At 40.9% G+C, this 16,571-nt stretch overlaps 1 protein-coding gene across 1 annotated transcript; it reads left to right on the forward strand.

Moving 5' to 3' along the window:
* The first annotated feature begins 267 nt into the window (after positions 1-267).
* LOC139155891 (protein CDKN2AIP homolog A-like) lies at positions 268-6,751 on the forward strand. Its single transcript, XM_070731241.1, has 3 exons — positions 268-854; positions 3,802-3,929; positions 4,389-6,751. The coding sequence occupies exons 1-3, from the start codon at positions 565-567 to the stop codon at positions 5,381-5,383; spliced, it is 1,413 nt and encodes a 470-aa protein (XP_070587342.1). The 5' UTR covers positions 268-564; the 3' UTR covers positions 5,384-6,751.
* The last annotated feature ends 9,820 nt before the right edge of the window (positions 6,752-16,571 follow it).

Consider the following 16,571-nt stretch of genomic DNA (forward strand, 5'->3'; position numbering starts at 1 on the left):
GAAAAAGCATTCTTGTTATTTCAGTAAAGTCCCACTATTGGTACCAAGACGACGCGGGATCACAAAGAAACCCTTTTAATCAAACAGACTTCCAGCAAAGGGCACCGAAGGGGAACCCAAACGACTCGCGGACCCGAAGAGACTTCGATTATTTAATTGATCCTCCCGCCTTACGGCTCAAGAGAGCCACAGTCAATCCGGAGAGGAAAGCCGCCAAAGAAGTAACCACTTTCTACTCTCGGGTCCCTCGAAAAGGAACATCGAGTCGGGAGGAACGACGGGAAGGAAGGGCAGGAAGTTTAATAAACAGGAAGCGGCGAGTCGCGCGGAAGTCAAGTCATAAATAGGTAGCCGGAACTGGACTATGATAATTAGGCAGCTTCTGATTTGATCACCTCCGGAGGTGGGGGGGGAGGTGTTGAGTGATCTTTCGCTATCGCCGGTTTCAACGGGAAGCGAGATCCTTCGCGTCGCAGTGACCGTAGGCCGGGAATAAGCACTCCTGCTTCGGAGAGCGGGCGGCCAGCTGCCAGTTGTTAAAGAACCGAGACTTCCCTGCGGCCCATGGCCGAGGGGGAAGCCGCCCCGGTCGCGGGGCCCGCCGCGGCCTCTAGCCAAGGGGAGGAGAAAGCGGGGGAGGCCAGCGACGCCGGTGTGGACTGGGTGGAAAAGTTGCGCGACGAGTGTGAGCCCGAGCAGCACTGGCAGTACCGGCGGGACTTCTTGATTCGCAATGCGGAGGCTCTGTCTGTGAGCCCGAAGGACGGCGGCGGCGGCGACGATGACCGCGAGGAGATCCGCCGCCTGGTCTCGTTCTCCAGGGTGTGGGCCAACCACGTCTTCCTGGGTTGTCGGTAAGTTGGTTGGCGGCAGTATTTTTGATGGAAGAATTACACATTTTAGGCGCTTTCAAGAAATGGTGTATTCTAGTACAGTTAAAAGTAGGGCGGGAAGAAGATTGATATATTTTTAAGGATTTTTAAAAATATATTGTAGTCCCATCTTCAGTGAACTCAAGGCGGTGAACATACGAAATGCTCCTCCCTTCTCTTATTTTCGCCACAATCTTTTTTTAAAAATCTTTATTAAGTATACTGCTCAAAAAAATAAAGGGGACACTTAAACAACAGAATATAATTCCAAGTAAATCCAACTTCTGTGAAATCAAACTGTCCACTTAGGAAGCAAAACTGATTGACAATCAATTTCATTTTGTCAGCACATTCAACTTTGTTTGGAACAAAGTATTCAATGAGAATATTTCATTCATTCAGATCTAGGATGTGTTATTTGAATGTTCCCTTTATTTTTTGAGCAGCGTATTTACATTAAAAAGGGAAACAAAACAATGATATCAGGTATAGAAAGAAAAAAAAGAAAAAGATGAGGGGAGAAAGAAGGGGTTGAAAATAGGAGAATAGGAAGGTAATTAAAGGGGGAAGAGAGATGTGTCAACTATAGGCTGGCAAATCTATATAAGGTTTGACTGGGGGGGGGGGAGAGAGAGAGCGGCCCAAGGTCACCCAGCCAGCTTTCACGGGGAAGGCGGAACTAGAGCTCACAGTCTCCTCTAATTTCTAGCCTGTTGTCATAACTGATAGAACTGGCTCTCTGCTTTAAATGTAGTTCTGTCTTTTCTAGCCAAATACAAATGCTTCCATACAGAGGTGGACTGCTAAGGTGGAACAGGGACATGTGTTCACCCCTGTGGCTCTGCGTGCTAGCGGAGTCCAACGCAATTCTGCTACTGCACCTGGGCAGATAACAAAACCACACACACAGATGTAGGTTTGCCTCTGACACACCTGCGTGTCTGCGTGTGATTTCACTACCTGCCCAGATGCAGTAGCAGAATTGCGCTGGACTCCGCTAGCTCTCAGAGCCACGGGGGCGAGCACACATCACCGTTCCACCTTAGCAGCCCACCTCTGCTTCCCTAGCTATCTTTACTTTACGCTCTCTACATGGGGCTACCTTTGAAAAGCGTTCGGAAACTTCAGATCGTGCAGAATGCAGCTGCGAGAGCTATCATGGGCTTTTCCAAATATGCCCATGTTACACCAACACTCCGCAGTCTGCATTGGTTGCTGATCAGTTTCCGATCACAATTCAAAGTGTTGGTTATGACCTATAAAGCCCTTCATGGCACCAGACCAAATTATCTCAGGGACCACCTTCTGCTGCACGAATCCCAGCGACCAGTAAGGTCCCACAGAGTGGGTCTTCTCCGGGTCCCGTCAACTAAACAATGTCGCTTGGCGGGACCCAGGGGAAGAGCCTTCTCTGTGGCGACCCCGGCCCTCTGGAACCAACTCCTCCCAGAGATTAGAATTGCCCCCACCCTCCTTGCCTTTCGTAAGCTGCTTAAAACCCACCTCTGCCGCCAGGCATAGGGGAATTGAGATATGCTTTCCCCCTAGGCCTTTACAATTTTATGCATGGTATGTCTGTACGTATGTTTGGTTTTATAATAAGGGTTTTTAACTGTTTTAGTATTGGATTATTATTATATGCTGTTTTATTGCTGTTGTTAGCCACCCCGAGTCTGCAGAGAGGGGCGGCATACAAATCCAATAAATAAAATAAATAAATAAATACTTGCAGAGATGATGTCACCGTATGAGATTTGTTCTTTAGGGAGGACACGGGTGGGATTGGAAGGTTGCTTTGAAGTCTCCCACATTTGCAAGATCTAAAAAATTACAAAATGGACACTTTTTATTCTGCTTTTTCTTACCTAAAAAGGTCACAGTGGCAAGTGTGGAAATCCTAAGTGGTCTTCTATCTTTTAATTTTTGCAGCTGGTGCTATGATAAAGCACAGTGTCTTTATTTGGTATAACTGATCTCGGCAGAATATGGTTATAATACATTGTAATTCTTGGATAATTTTCCCAAATAAATTTGCTGTTTACTATTTTTCTTTTATACCCAGATTTAGAGGATTGAAGGAAAAATATTGCTGTTATACTTATTACAGTTAAACTTTATCCCCACTGACTTGAGGATTGCATTTTTCTTTTCACTTAAATATCTTGGTTCTTGCTTTCAGTCTGTTGGTGTTACTTTTCATAAATCATCAAACATGTTTTCTGTTCACATAATAGAAATCATTATAGCATAATCTTTGTATCAACATTCGAATAGAAATCCTTGTAGTAGCTTGTCTAATACCTCCAATGTAATCTCTTGGGGTGAGCCTAATGACATCCAACAGTTAATTTAGTGACTTCAAAATTGAAAAATCTGACTTATGACCTTTTTTCACAGTTACAACCTTTGCAGTATCCTCATGATTATGTGATCAAAATTCAGATGCTGGCAACTGGCTCATATTTATGACTGTTGCTGTGTCCCAACGTTATGTGATCTCCTTTTGAGAACAGTCAAAGTCAATGGGGAAGCCACATTCACTTAACAACTGGGTTACTAACTTATCAGCTGCAGGGATTCATTTAACTGTGGCAACAAAAATTATAAAATGGATTATTGGGCTCAATTGTGGAGGTAAATTGAGGGCTACCAGAATGCTTTATTACTAGTAATACAGTACTTTATTATAAGTATTTAGACTTGATATTTTTTTAAAATCAAGGCTTTGAGCTTTTATTGTATTGTGCTTTATATTAAATTTAATAATTGTACATCACCTCAAAATTCTAAACAGAATGATGTTTTAAATAGCTTAACTAAATAGTTTAACATGCACCGACCCAATGCTTATGCTTCAGAAGCCATTGATGCTCTAAATGTCATGAATATAGAATCCTCAAAGTGCTAATTTCTATCTTTTCCTGCTTAGATATTCTCCGCAAGTGATGGAAAAGGTGATGGATATGGCTGTAGGCATTACAGTGACCAATGCTCCAACCCACACTCTGAGAGATGAACTGGTTGCCAAGGTGAAACGAGGCATATCCAGTAGCAATGGTTAGCAGATCATAGCTGGCAAATAATCATAGGAATATATTTAACCTAATACATGTTACTTTATTTGTTAAAATTGTTAATACTTCATAAATTATTTAATTACTGTTGTGATAATTAAAACTTTTAAAGTTTGTAAAGTGGTTTTTTTGTAAGTTAATGGTGTTAACTAACATTAAATAGTTACAATTCATAGTTCAGTTTGCCTTTTTATACTCCCCCCCCCCAAAAAAAAACTAAAATGAAAATGCTCCAGCTTTTTTGATCCAAATTATAAATTTATGGGAGAGGTTGTTTATCTTTTGTATTAATATAAACTTTTGCTAAATTTAATTCATTAGACTTACGGTTAAGGTAAAAGTAAGTAGATTCTTTGGGTTTGTTCTTGTAGTAGTGTTTTATGGAAATAAGGATACTTGTATTTACTCAGAATTACATACATAATTTGTTTATGCTTTCCAGAAGGTCCTTGCAAGAAGCAAGCTGTTGGTGCTGACAAACCGATTCCAGTTAATAATGAAAAGTCCACAAAGGCAGAGCTGAAAGTGGAAACAGATAAGGAATCTCTAAAGAACTTAGAAAAAGATATATCAAAAACCCCAGAGAAAACTCAGTCCTTGCCTACAGCAACTCCAGCCTTGACCGAAAAGGTAGAGCCTACAACATCTTCAACCGTATCTCAGAAGACAACATCTGCTTCAGCTTCAAAATTGACCCCCAATGTAGAGCCTGCAGCAGCTTCAACTGTGGCTCAGAAGATTGCTCCTGCAGCCTCTTTAACTGGAGAAAGAATAGAAAGCAAACCTGCTAATTATGAATCTACACCAGCTAATAAGCACAAATCTGAAAAAGTATTACAAGCTGAAAAGAAAGTTGGCTTGGAAAATAATACAGTATTAGCTGCTTCAAAAAGTAGTTCACAGACAAGTGTAGCGCCTGTCAAAGTGCCCTGCAAATTGTTGACGCATGAAGATGCAAAAGAAAGGCAACCATTTTTCAATAGACTCTACAAAGCTGTTGCTTGGAAGTTAGTTGCTGCTGGAGGATTTAGTCTAAGTGTCAACCATGTAGAACTCTTAAACTCATCCATTCAGTCTGTAAAGGCAACATTAGACATTGAATTTGTTCCACTGAAAGAGCTTACAGATTTACCTCAAAATAAAAGCTCTCAGGAAAATATAGTTTGTGAACTGAGATGCAAATCTGTGTATTTGGGTACTGGCTGCGGGAAAAGTAAGGAAAATGCCAAAGCAGTTGCTTCAAGGGAAGCACTGAAACTATTTCTCAAGAAGAAAGTGATTGTGAAATTATGTAAAAGGAAATACAAAGGAAGAGAAATTGAAGATTTGGTGCTTCTTGATGAAGAATCCAAACCATTAACTTTACCTCCTGCTCTACGAAATCCTCAAGAAATACTGCATAACAATGAATCTGTTACAGCCTATACTAGCAAATGATGTTTTATCACAATTAACTGAGTTACCTTTGTACAGTACAGTCCCAGATATTTTTTTATTTCTTGGTTCTGTTTTGCAGAATAAATACCATTATTGTTCTTTTCACTCAGTAGCAAATGTAAATAATTCTTTAAAGATGTAAAGTGTGCAGAGATATGCCTTAAAATTTAGCACACTAGTGTGCTGTTTTATTTGCTAAATAGTCTATTGAACTCTTATATTTTTTAATTAATCAAGGTACAGTTTGCTGGTCAATGCAGTCTCATTTTGTAACACCTACAATTTGGTAACAGTAATGCTCATTTTTGAACCCTGATTCTTTATGACCCGTTAACAAAATACGCAAACAACAACCATTGTACCTAGATGGTAAAATATTATTTTAAAATAGGAATACTTAATCATCTGCTTCATGTGTTGTTCATACTGTTCACATGCCTATTTAAAAAGCAAACTATTGATTTGGATTTTAATTAGTGGTATTTAAATTTTAATTCAAATAAATATATGCTGGTCCTTTAATATCAAAGTTACAAATTGTCATTAAATCTTCAATTTTCTTATTTTACTAAGGTTCCTCAAAGCGAAATTAATATCCAAATTTGTGAAAAATCTAATTCACTTTTCCAAATAAACATAGCTTTCTATACTAAGCCAATTTTTATGTCTAATAATTTAGGGGGGATTCTTGCATTTTATGTAATCTACTGTTTTGACTGAGCACTTTTAATGATCTCAACCCTTTTTTTATAACTTTGATATTTGCTTTTAAAAACTTAAATCTTGTGCTGTAAATTAACAAGTTTAACAAATAATGCGGTGCTAGTTTTATTAAAACACCTGCATTCTAATCTTATATCATTGTGTATTTTCAAATATGTTTTCTAGGATTTAACAGATAAAACTTGTTGCACTAATTAATAGTGCAAGAGTGAAAAATTTGCAGTGCTATTTTTTCATAGTTACACATGTCTGGCAGTGCTTTTTTTTATAAAGAGAGCTCTATATTGTGCTCTTTCTGCAATGTTGGCTTATAATAGGGTCATTATATTTCAAGCATATCTTATAAATTAAAATAAAATACCACTTTCATTGTGCAACAGCTACTGAAGAAATAGAGCAATCTTACTAACCCAGGCTGTGATTCAGTAATTCACAAGCATTTATCAGAGCTTATTTTTGTCTCCTCATCCAGTTAGAAGCTGTTGATATAATTTGACATGTTGTAAAAGTAGTTAGCACTAAGAATTGGTTTTAGGAATGTATTTTTGCAATGACTGGGGATCCTCTGTATGACCTGTGCTACCATTCTTTTAATTCAGTTTAAAGTTTAATACTTTAAATATTAAAATTATGAATTGAATTATGGCTTCTCTGAGTTTTAGTCATTGATTTGCTGATTTTCAGATATTTGATTTAAGTAACAGAGTTTCTCAGTGGCCATTTTCAGATTTGTGAACCAACTCCCAAATCTTAGCAAATATCTTTTGACAAAAACAAATAAGACTTCCACCAGTAGTTTTCCCCAACATTGAGATTTTTCTTAAGGTAATCTAAGGTATAAGTTGGCCATTAGTGGGGCCAGGCTATACAGTAAATGTTGACAAAAATAGTACATTATTATTTTATGTTTTAAATGAAACACAAGTAGAAATTACAACAAAATATTGCTTGAACTGCTAATATAATGCAATTCATCTGACCTCTAGAAGCAAATTTGGCTTGTCCCTTCATGTGGCCCTGGAAACCTTTCCAGAGAATTTGGGTGGGTGTGTCAGAAGCTGTAAAAATGAGAGGAGGGTGGTAGTTATGTGCCAAAAGGGGGGGGACTGGAATATTCTTCTCTATTAAGATTTAATGTTAAGATTCCATTTTGGCAATTTCTTGCTGTCAGTAAACTTTCTGGACATCCACATTGTTCAGACGGATTCGTGATCCTTTGGAAAGTTTAGAGAAGGATAGGAAAATCCTTCCATGAACTTTGCTTAACTTCATAATCCAAAGCAGTGTTTTAACAGTCTCTTCAAATCAAATTAAAATGAGTATTGTGTAGGAATACTAGAAAAGAGATTGTGATTTTTTAAAAAAAAGTTGCATCCATTGTAAACTATTTTAAATAAAGACATTTGCTATTGTTTGGCTCCTGTTCAGATTTAAACAAATGTCTGAGGAATTTTAATATTCATGGGCTCATAAACTAGGTAGAGATAATATTTGCTCCAAATTGGGTTTTTTTCTGCTAAAAAACCTGTATATCAATCTGACGTGTTCAACTAAGATGGGGATGATTTCAGTCCAGGAAACCTAGTGCTTCACATCAGATCAGTACCTATTTCTCTGTTCAAGCTAACCAATTTAATGACATAGACAAACATTGGAGAATGTTATGCTACAAATCAGGGGTCCCCAAACTTGGCAACTTTAAGGCTTGCGGACTTCAACCTCCAGAATTCTCCAGACAGCTATGCTGGCTGAAGAATTCTGGGAGTTGAAGTCCATGAGTCTTAATAGAATAGAATTCTTTATTGGCCAAGTGTGATTGGACACACAAGGAATTTGTCTTTGGTGCATGTGCTCTCAATGTACATTAAAAAAATATACATTTGTCAAGAATCATGAGGTACAATACTTAATGGTTATCATAGGCAATGAATAAGCAATGAAGAAACAATCAATAAAAATCTTAAGGATACAAGAAACAAGTTACAGTCATACAGTCATAAGTGGGAGGAAATGGGTGATAGGAATGATGAGAAGAAACTAGTACTTGCCAAGTTTGAAGACCTCTGCTATAATACTGCCTTTGGTGTCTGCATGAAGTCCTTATGTAGGTGCATTACCCAGAAATCAGATATAACATTGAATTGGAGTAGAAAGAAAAGAAAATAGTGCATTTAGTGAAAAGCACTTCAGATTGTACCTATGTTTTGCTGCAAATGTATATTTTGTTCCAATTGTTTACAAAAAATATAAAAATAGGTTGTTAATGAATGCAAGGAATAGTCCTGGAACTGTAATTTTTAATGCAATGTTTCCTTATGTTAAGAGATTTTTTTGACAAGTATGCTAGCTGAAAACTCATCAAATAAATAAATGGGTGAAAGTAGTAGATGATAGTACATTATATTTTAAGACCCCTATGCCTGGCTTCGTATATTGAGTTAAATCTTAACATTATTTGCTTCCTTTTGGCTTTATGTGTTGTGCAAATTGAGCAACTGTGGTTTGTAAAGAAGGATAAACATGTATGGATCAGAGCAATTTGGGTTTCTTCAATGGAATAGAGGTACGTAATCTAGTGGCTTACAGGCATAACATCTATGATTGGGTAAGGAATTCTTTTAGTAATGAGATCAGATGAAATTGAAAACCATTTCTTCTCAAACAAGTTGGAAATACTTTTCTTGCCTTGCCTTGCCTAATTTCTAAATTGAGAAGATCCTCGTCCAGAAACGCTTTTATGAGCTAGGCATTCTTTCCAAAACTCTTCACATGTAGAACTTGGTGGTGCTCAGTGAAAACTCAAAGGAGCTGCATGGGCCTCTGCATTTATTTTTGATTTTTGTTTTTCGGTTGAAGCTTGTATGTTGGTGTTTTTTAAAAAATGTATTGCATAATTGAAATTATAGTGTCAGGAATGTATTGGCATTTATCTTATATGATCTGAAAGCACCAATAAGGAAAAATGAAATTTTGGATTTAAACGTGTGTAATTCAATTCCCTTTACTAAAAGTTATACTAATGTTGAATTTAAATGAATATCAACATGATTTTAAAGAATAAATCCTATTTCTATTTTTGCTATATGCTCTTTTCCATTGTGTCTATGGAGTCACTTTGTAGCTTGTAGCTGTCATTGCCTCCAAGAGAGCCAAATGACCTTAATTTCCATTGATTCCAAAAAAAATCCATTGTTTTTACAATATCCTAAAGGTAGGTGGCAGCACTTTACATATTTCAGCCATTACCAATAATGCTAAGTTTGGTTGGAAGTGGTTTTTTTTTATCATTTTCTTGCCATTTTTTAAAAAAACTGTGTGTATGTATGTAAACATGGTTTTTAAATGAATTACACCGGCTTAGGATGTTTTATTTTCTTTTTTGCTATTATAATTATAGTGGATGGGTGTGCTTTTGTATATTTTTCTTTTTTTTTATGGAAAGAATTTTTTTTTAAAAAAGACTTCCAACCAGGCTATCCATATAATCAATATATCCCCTTCATGATTCATGCCTTATGGCGAAGAGGTTTGCATAGCCCAGTGAAGCTAGAAGCTATGCTGTGCAGGGCCACCCAAGATGGTCATAGCAGAAAGCTCTGATGAAACGTGATCCACCGGAGAAGGAAATGGCAACCCACTCAAGTATCTGCCATGAAAACCCCCTGGATGGTACCAAAAGGCAACACTAGATGATGCTGGATGAGTAGCCTCTCAGGTCAGAAGGTGTCCAATATGCTACTAGGAAATAGTGGGGGGCTAATACTAGTAGCACCAGAAAGAGTGAAGCAACTGGGCCAAAGCTGAAAGGATGCTCAGCTGTGGATGTATCTGGTAGTGAAGGGAAAGTTTCATGCTGTAAAGATCTATTCTCAGAATGATAAGATCCATCAATCAAGGCAAGCTGGACGTGCTCAAACGAGATGACAAGACTGATCATCAACATCTTAGGAATCAGCAAACTGATTATGTTTGTCTATCATGTTTGAAGAGGACCCTGACATCTAACAGGTTGTAGGCTGTCCACAATGTGTCCGCAAGGTGGTTGGTAAGGCCTAGATGGGCACGAAATGTTCTGCCACATGTTGGGCAGACATGTGGGCACCCTTGTTGCAGCATTTGCAGCTCTGGCTTTGTGGAGTGCTCGCTTCTCTTCTGCTATGGTTGTTCTTCTGTCTTCAGATATCTGGTAGCCTTGATGAATTAGCATGCACCATGTTGATTGATCTTGCGCCAGGGCTTCCCAGGGACTTGAAGGAGGCTTTCAACGTGTCTTTGTATCGCTTCCTTTGTCCCCTGTGCAATCACTTTCCTTTAGACAGCTCATCATAGACGACCTGTTTAGAGGTGTGATGGTCTGGCATGCTAGCTACATGCCCTGCCCAGCATGTCTGGGCTTTCATCAGCAGGGTGGGAATTGATGGCAGGCCTGCTCTGGAGAGGACTTCTGTGTCTGGTACCAGATGCTGCCACCCAATCCTCAGAATTCTATGGAGGCAGGTCGTGTGGCCGCCCCGGGTCTATGGAACTAGCTCCCCCCCCCCCCCCGATGTTCATACTGCTCCCATCCTGTTGCCCTTCCAAAAGGCTATGAAGATCTAGCTTTGCTGGCAGGCCTGAGGGTCATGAATTTTACATCTTTCATGGCCAAATTGTATTGAATGATATGCATGTGTTGAATGGATTGTTTGATTCGTGGGTTTTTAAATTTTAATATTTATATTTGACTTTTTTATTGTAAATTGTATTTTTATGTTGTTGTAAGCTGCCCTGAGTCCTTTGGGATTGTTGTGGTTGGCTCTGGCCGAGCTCCTGCCTCCAGGAATGTGGAGGTGGATGCAGGGGAAACATCAACATGTCATAGGCACCGTTCCCCGTAAGCTGTGCCCGTGAGCAGGCACACACCCCCAAATACTCCCGCGTGCGCCCTTTTCCACGGGCGTGCACTCCCCATCCCCCTGCCAGCCCGCGGGGGGGGGCGGGGAGGCGCCGGCAGTAAAAGGAAAGGGAGCCGCGGCCGCCCCTGCCTCCCCACCATGCCTCCGGCCCCCTCGTGCCCCTGGCTTCTCGGTCCTGCCCCCCGCTCGCCCAATCCGCCCCCTCTCCTCCTCCGCTGCCTCCTGCCTTGGCACGTGACTTCTCCCGCGGTGGCGGCGGCTGCAAGACGAAAGCGCTGCCAGCCAGGGGTCTGCGAGAGAGTGCTTTCTCCATGGGCTTCGGGAATGCCCACCCCGCCCCTCTCACAGCCCCTTCGCCGGGAGCGCTTTCATCCCAGACTTCCAGCAAGGGGGCTGCAATAGAGGCAGGGCAGGCGTTCCCAAAGGGCAGGGTGATCAGCTGTGAGGCGGAGCTCCGGAACTGAGGCACCGATGGCGAGGGGGCTGGGAGAAAGCGTTCTTGCAGCCCCCTCGCCGTCGGTGCCTCAGTTCTGGAGCCTCAGAGCTGATCACCCTGCCGCTGCCCCACGGCTACTGCCCAATGCCGCTGCTAAGAGAGAGAAAGGGGGGAGAGAGAGCTAGCAAGAGAGAGAAGAGAAAGTAAGCAAGAGAGATAGAAAGAAAGAATGAGAGAGAAAGAGAGAGAGATGAAAGGGGGGAGAGAGCTAGCAAGAGAGAGAAGAGAAAGCAAGCAAGAGAGATAGAAAGAAAGAGTGAGAGAGAAAGAGAGAGATGAAAGGGGGAGAGCTAGCAAGAGAGAGAAGAGAAAGAAAGCAAGAGAGATAGAAAGAAAGTGAGAGAGAAAGAAAGCAAGAGAGAGAGAGAAAGAGAGAGAGAAAGAGGGGGAGAGAGAAAGAGAGAGAAATGACTTTTGATTTAAAGTATATGGTAAAAAGCACCCAAAAAATAACAGAAAAAAAACCCCCAGCCGTTTGTGTGTGTGTGTGTGTGTGTGTGTGTGTGTGTGTGTGTGTGTGTGAACTCTTGAACCATTTCCAATAGCTCACCTCTAATTGGAAATGATTCAAGAGTTCACACACACACACACAGGTACACAAGGGGGGAGGAGACAGGGATGGAAAAAGAGAAGATAATAATAGTAGTAATAGATTTTGGTTTTGTTTTATTATTAATTTCTTTTAATTAAAAAAGGGAATTGTTTTCTTATTTATTTATTTATTTTTCTATGCCGCCCAGTCCCAAAGGGACTGTCGCTCAGACACTATACTTTTCCGCCGACACCGAAAAAAAATTAGAGGGAACATTGGTCATAGGCCTGTTTTATTGCCGACAGAGTCAGGGAGTGAAGTTTCCTCGGAAGAAGAAGAAGGTGGGGGTGTCTTGGAAGAAGGGAGTTTGGCAGACAGCCCAGGAGGAGATCAATCATCCTTATCATCCCTGGATTCTGAACAAGAATTTATGACACATCCACACATGTGTAGAGTGATGCATAGGAGAGAACAACTGAAGGATTATTACAGGAAATGAGTGAGGCCACCTGTGGTTGGGTGGAACTGCTGTAATTAGTGCTGGTTTAGCCTCATGGCAGTTTATCTGATTCATAGTTTCATCAAGATCGTGGTTTTTGCTGTTCAAGATTTTGTGTGGACTTTCTGGACTTTAGAATTTGACTTAATTTCCCAGTTATTGGGTGAGAAATTGGATTGCATTTGACCTGTGCCTTGTGTGTACCAGAAAATCCCTTTGACATTTAAAAAGGGAGCTGTTTCTGTTTTTCTGTTGATAAAGACTTTTGGGTTTTCCTTCTATCGTGTGGTGTGTGTCTTTCTGGACTAATTACCCTGTAATTACGGGCGGTTGGGACACACTGGCAAAACAGGGATTGGGCAGCATAGAAGTCAAATAAAACAAACAAACAAATAAACAATGTGGAAATGGTTCAATTGCCTAGCATGCCTCCTGTATACAGTCCATGTGTCACTGGCATACAATAGGTAGTTAGCACTACTGCTCGGGAGACTTTGAGCTTTGTAGCAAGGCTTATTCCACATCGGTTCCACACATTGGTCATTAGTCTGCCAAATGCAGAACTTGCCTTGATGAATCAGCGAAATAAAATGGACAGGTATGGGTGAATTTAATTCAGATGACCATCAGGTATACTACCGCAGGCAAGAATTCCTCAGAAGAAATGGAATAGCCTTCATAGTCAATAAAAGAATAGGAAAAGCAGTATTGGGATACTATTCCCAAAATGATAGAATGATCTCAGTTCAAATCCAAGGAAATCCATTCAACATCACAGTAGTCCAAATCTATGCCCCAACCACTAATTCTGAAGACGCTGACGTTGACCAGTTCTATGAAGCCTTACACCACTTAGAATTAATACCCCCATTCCCCAAAAATGATGTCCTTATAATATGAGGTATTGGAATTCTAAAGTAAGAAGCCAAAAGATAACCAGAATAACAGACAAGTTTAAGCTTGGAGTATAAAATGAAGCAGGGCAATTTTGTCAAGAGAATACAAAGGCCATAGCAAATACTCCTCCAACAATGCAAGAGACAACTCTACACATGGATATCACCAGACTGTCAACACAGAACTCAGATTGTCTATTTGCTCTGCAGCCAAAGATATAGAAGTGCTATACAATCAGTAAAAACAGGACCAGGAGCTGACTGTAGCTCAGATCATGAGCTTCTTGTTGCAAAATTTAGGCTTAAAGTAGGGAAAAGCAATAGCCCACTCAGGTAGGAACTAAATTAATTTTAAGTCGAGGACTACCTGTAGATATTTCAATTATATTGGGTTTTCTGGTTCTAAGACTGCATTAAAGAGATATCATAACTTTTTAATGGTGTATAATGAATTGATAATTAAATTGACATTCCACTTTTAGTTTAAATATTTAGTGAATTAAAACATTTATGAAGATAAAATGTAACAATCTATCTTATTATCTGAATAAAATTCCTATTCCTAATTTTATTTATTTGTTTTTATTTATTTATTTATCAGGTATTGGTATAAACATAAATATTAGCAAAGTAGGTACAGGTAAATTAGGCAGTAGGACAGGGACAGTAGTCACAATGGCATGTACAGAAGCAAAATCTCATGAGAGGACTCGTGTATGCGAGCGTAGTAAGTGGAAGAATGCATGAAACATTGCGATGTGCATGCAGCTCCCTGGTAAGGACAAAAGAGGAACCCGCTGCTGATCGAAGGTTTTGGGAGGAAACCACAGAGTCAGGTAGTGCATTCCAGGTATTGATCACTGTTGCTGCAGTTCTATGTTCTGCAGTCGAATTTGGAGCAGTTTACATTAAGTTTGAATCGTTTGAGTGCTCATGTATTGTTGTAGTTGAAGCTGAAGAAATCATTGACAGGTAGGACATTGTGGTAGATGATTTTATGAACTACATTTAGGTCAGATTGAAGTCAACAAAGTTCTAGGCCACTGATGGCGAACCTCTTTGAGTTTGTGTGCCAAAAGGGTGTGTGGGGATGTGCTAGCATGCATGCATATGCCCACATCTCTTCTGTACCCCCATGCATGCGCAACCCCCGTGCTGTCCCAGCACATGTGCACAATTCCCTCACATCCCCAGGCATGTGCACAGACTGAAGTTTGAACATGAAAAAGCAGCTCAACGGGCAAACCGGAAGTTCAGAAAAATGGAAGTTTGGAAAACAAAAGTTTGGAAAACACACTTCCAGTTTGTCCATTGGGCTGTTTTCTGCACTCCGGGGCTTCAGGAAGCTTCCCGGAGCCCTCCATAGTGCAAAAAACAACACAAAGGGCAAACCGGAAGTGCATTTTCTGAACTTCCAGTTTGCCCTTTTGGTGGTTTTTTTGCACTCCGGGGCTTCAGGGAAGCTTTCTTGAAGTGTCCGGAGGGTGAAACGGCCTTTCCCAACCTCTCGCGTGCCCTCCGATATAGTTTTGTGTGCCATAGGTTTGCCATCATGGTTCTAGGCCAGTGATGGCAAACCTTTTTCCTCGGGTGCTGAAAGAGCGTGCACATGTGCTATTGCGCATGCGCGAGTGCCCACACCCATAATTCAATGCCTGGAAAAGGCAAAAAAAGCTTTCCCTGCTCCCCTTCCCCCGAGGCCATCTGGAGGCCAGAAACAGCCTGTTCCCCAACTTCTGGTGGGCCCAGTAGGCTTATATTTCACCCTCCCCAGGCTCCAAAGGCTTCCCTGGAGCTGGGGGAAGGGAAAAACACTCTCCCCCATTCCCCTGGAGGCTCTCTGGAAGCAAAAAATGCCCTCCTAGAATTTCCGGGTGAGCTAAATATCAGCTGGTTGTCACACACATATATGTTGGAGCTGAGCTAGGGCAACGGCTCGCATGCCACAGATATGGCTCCGCGTGCCACCTCTGGCACCAATGCCATAGGTTCGCCATCACTGTTCTAGGCTATCTAAGCCCAAAATTTCAAGTGCGGTAGAAGCACAGGTGCGAACAGAGGAGCGGAGGAATTAAAATATGTATTGATCAAGGAGAAATGCTTGTTTCTCATTAATCTTGGTGTACTAACCCTGCCTGAGATGAGACTGGCCCCAACCCTGTGGGGGTTCAGGGAGGCCTTCAAAATAAGGCTTTGTCATCTAGCTTTGGGGAACCCGTGATCCTGTTAGATGATGATATGGATGTTAATGGAAGGCACCCTATTTGTGTTTTCCTGCTATTTTGTTTTTTTTACCTTTTTCATTTTTTAAAATTTGTTTTAACATCATACACTTCAGTGTTTCCCAACCTTGGCAACTTGAAGATATTTGGACTTCAACTCTGGCTGGGGAATTCTGGGAGTTGAAGTCCAAATATCTTCAAGTTGCCAAGGTTGGGAAACACTGATTTACTTTTCACATTTACTCTTTTCTACCCACAAACCTTCAAACAACTCTTCTAGCTGGTTAATTACTCAGAAATCACATTCTACAACCAATCCCATGCACGTCATGGTTCGATTCAAGCTATGGGAAGAGGAGACATGAATATTTGCATAATATATGCAGGCAAATGAAAAGACGAGATTCTGAGGTTTTCTAGTAATAATTGTTCCACTGTGTTCTCCCTCACAAAAGATTATCATTTAAGAAATAGCCTGTATTTCAGGAAATCAAATAAGCAGAAAATATATTTTAATTTCGCATTTTCATTTTGCTCACTCTAACCAACAAGATAAACGGTCTAAGGAGTTTTATAAGGCGGAAAATGTGAACACCCTCACATCAGCGTTCTGAAGACCTGCTCTCTAGGCTACTTGCGGAGGACTTGTTCCTCTCGGCTTTCTCGCCGCCTAGGGGAAAGTCCCCGGACTCCGGGCAGAGAGTGCCGCGTGCTTTCACGCCCGCTATATACCCTCTCGCAAGCTCACGCTTCTTCCGCTAAGAAGCCCTCAGGGCCGAGCGGATGAGTGCGGGAGGGGCTCTCGTCAGCTCCATAGTTACGCAGGTAGTGCGCATGTGCTCCTTTCTCATGGAGGGCGGTCGCACTAACAAAACGGGGCTCATTCTTAGGACGCTTTCTTTTTAAAATTGGCCGCTGCATTTAA

The sequence above is a fragment of the Erythrolamprus reginae genome, unplaced genomic scaffold, assembly GCF_031021105.1.
Source record: "Erythrolamprus reginae isolate rEryReg1 unplaced genomic scaffold, rEryReg1.hap1 H_9, whole genome shotgun sequence".
Lineage (NCBI taxonomy): Eukaryota > Metazoa > Chordata > Lepidosauria > Squamata > Dipsadidae > Erythrolamprus > Erythrolamprus reginae.

Bases quoted from the DNA above. Each gene is read 5' to 3' on its own strand.
- LOC139155891 (XM_070731241.1), top strand. From the start codon at position 565: ATGGCCGAGGGGGAAGCCGCCCCGGTCGCGGGGCCCGCCGCGGCCTCT. The intron at 855-3,801 runs GTAAGTTGGTTG...TTTCCTGCTTAG, and splicing joins CACGTCTTCCTGGGTTGTCG to ATATTCTCCGCAAGTGATGG. The intron at 3,930-4,388 runs GTTAGCAGATCA...TATGCTTTCCAG, and splicing joins AGGCATATCCAGTAGCAATG to AAGGTCCTTGCAAGAAGCAA.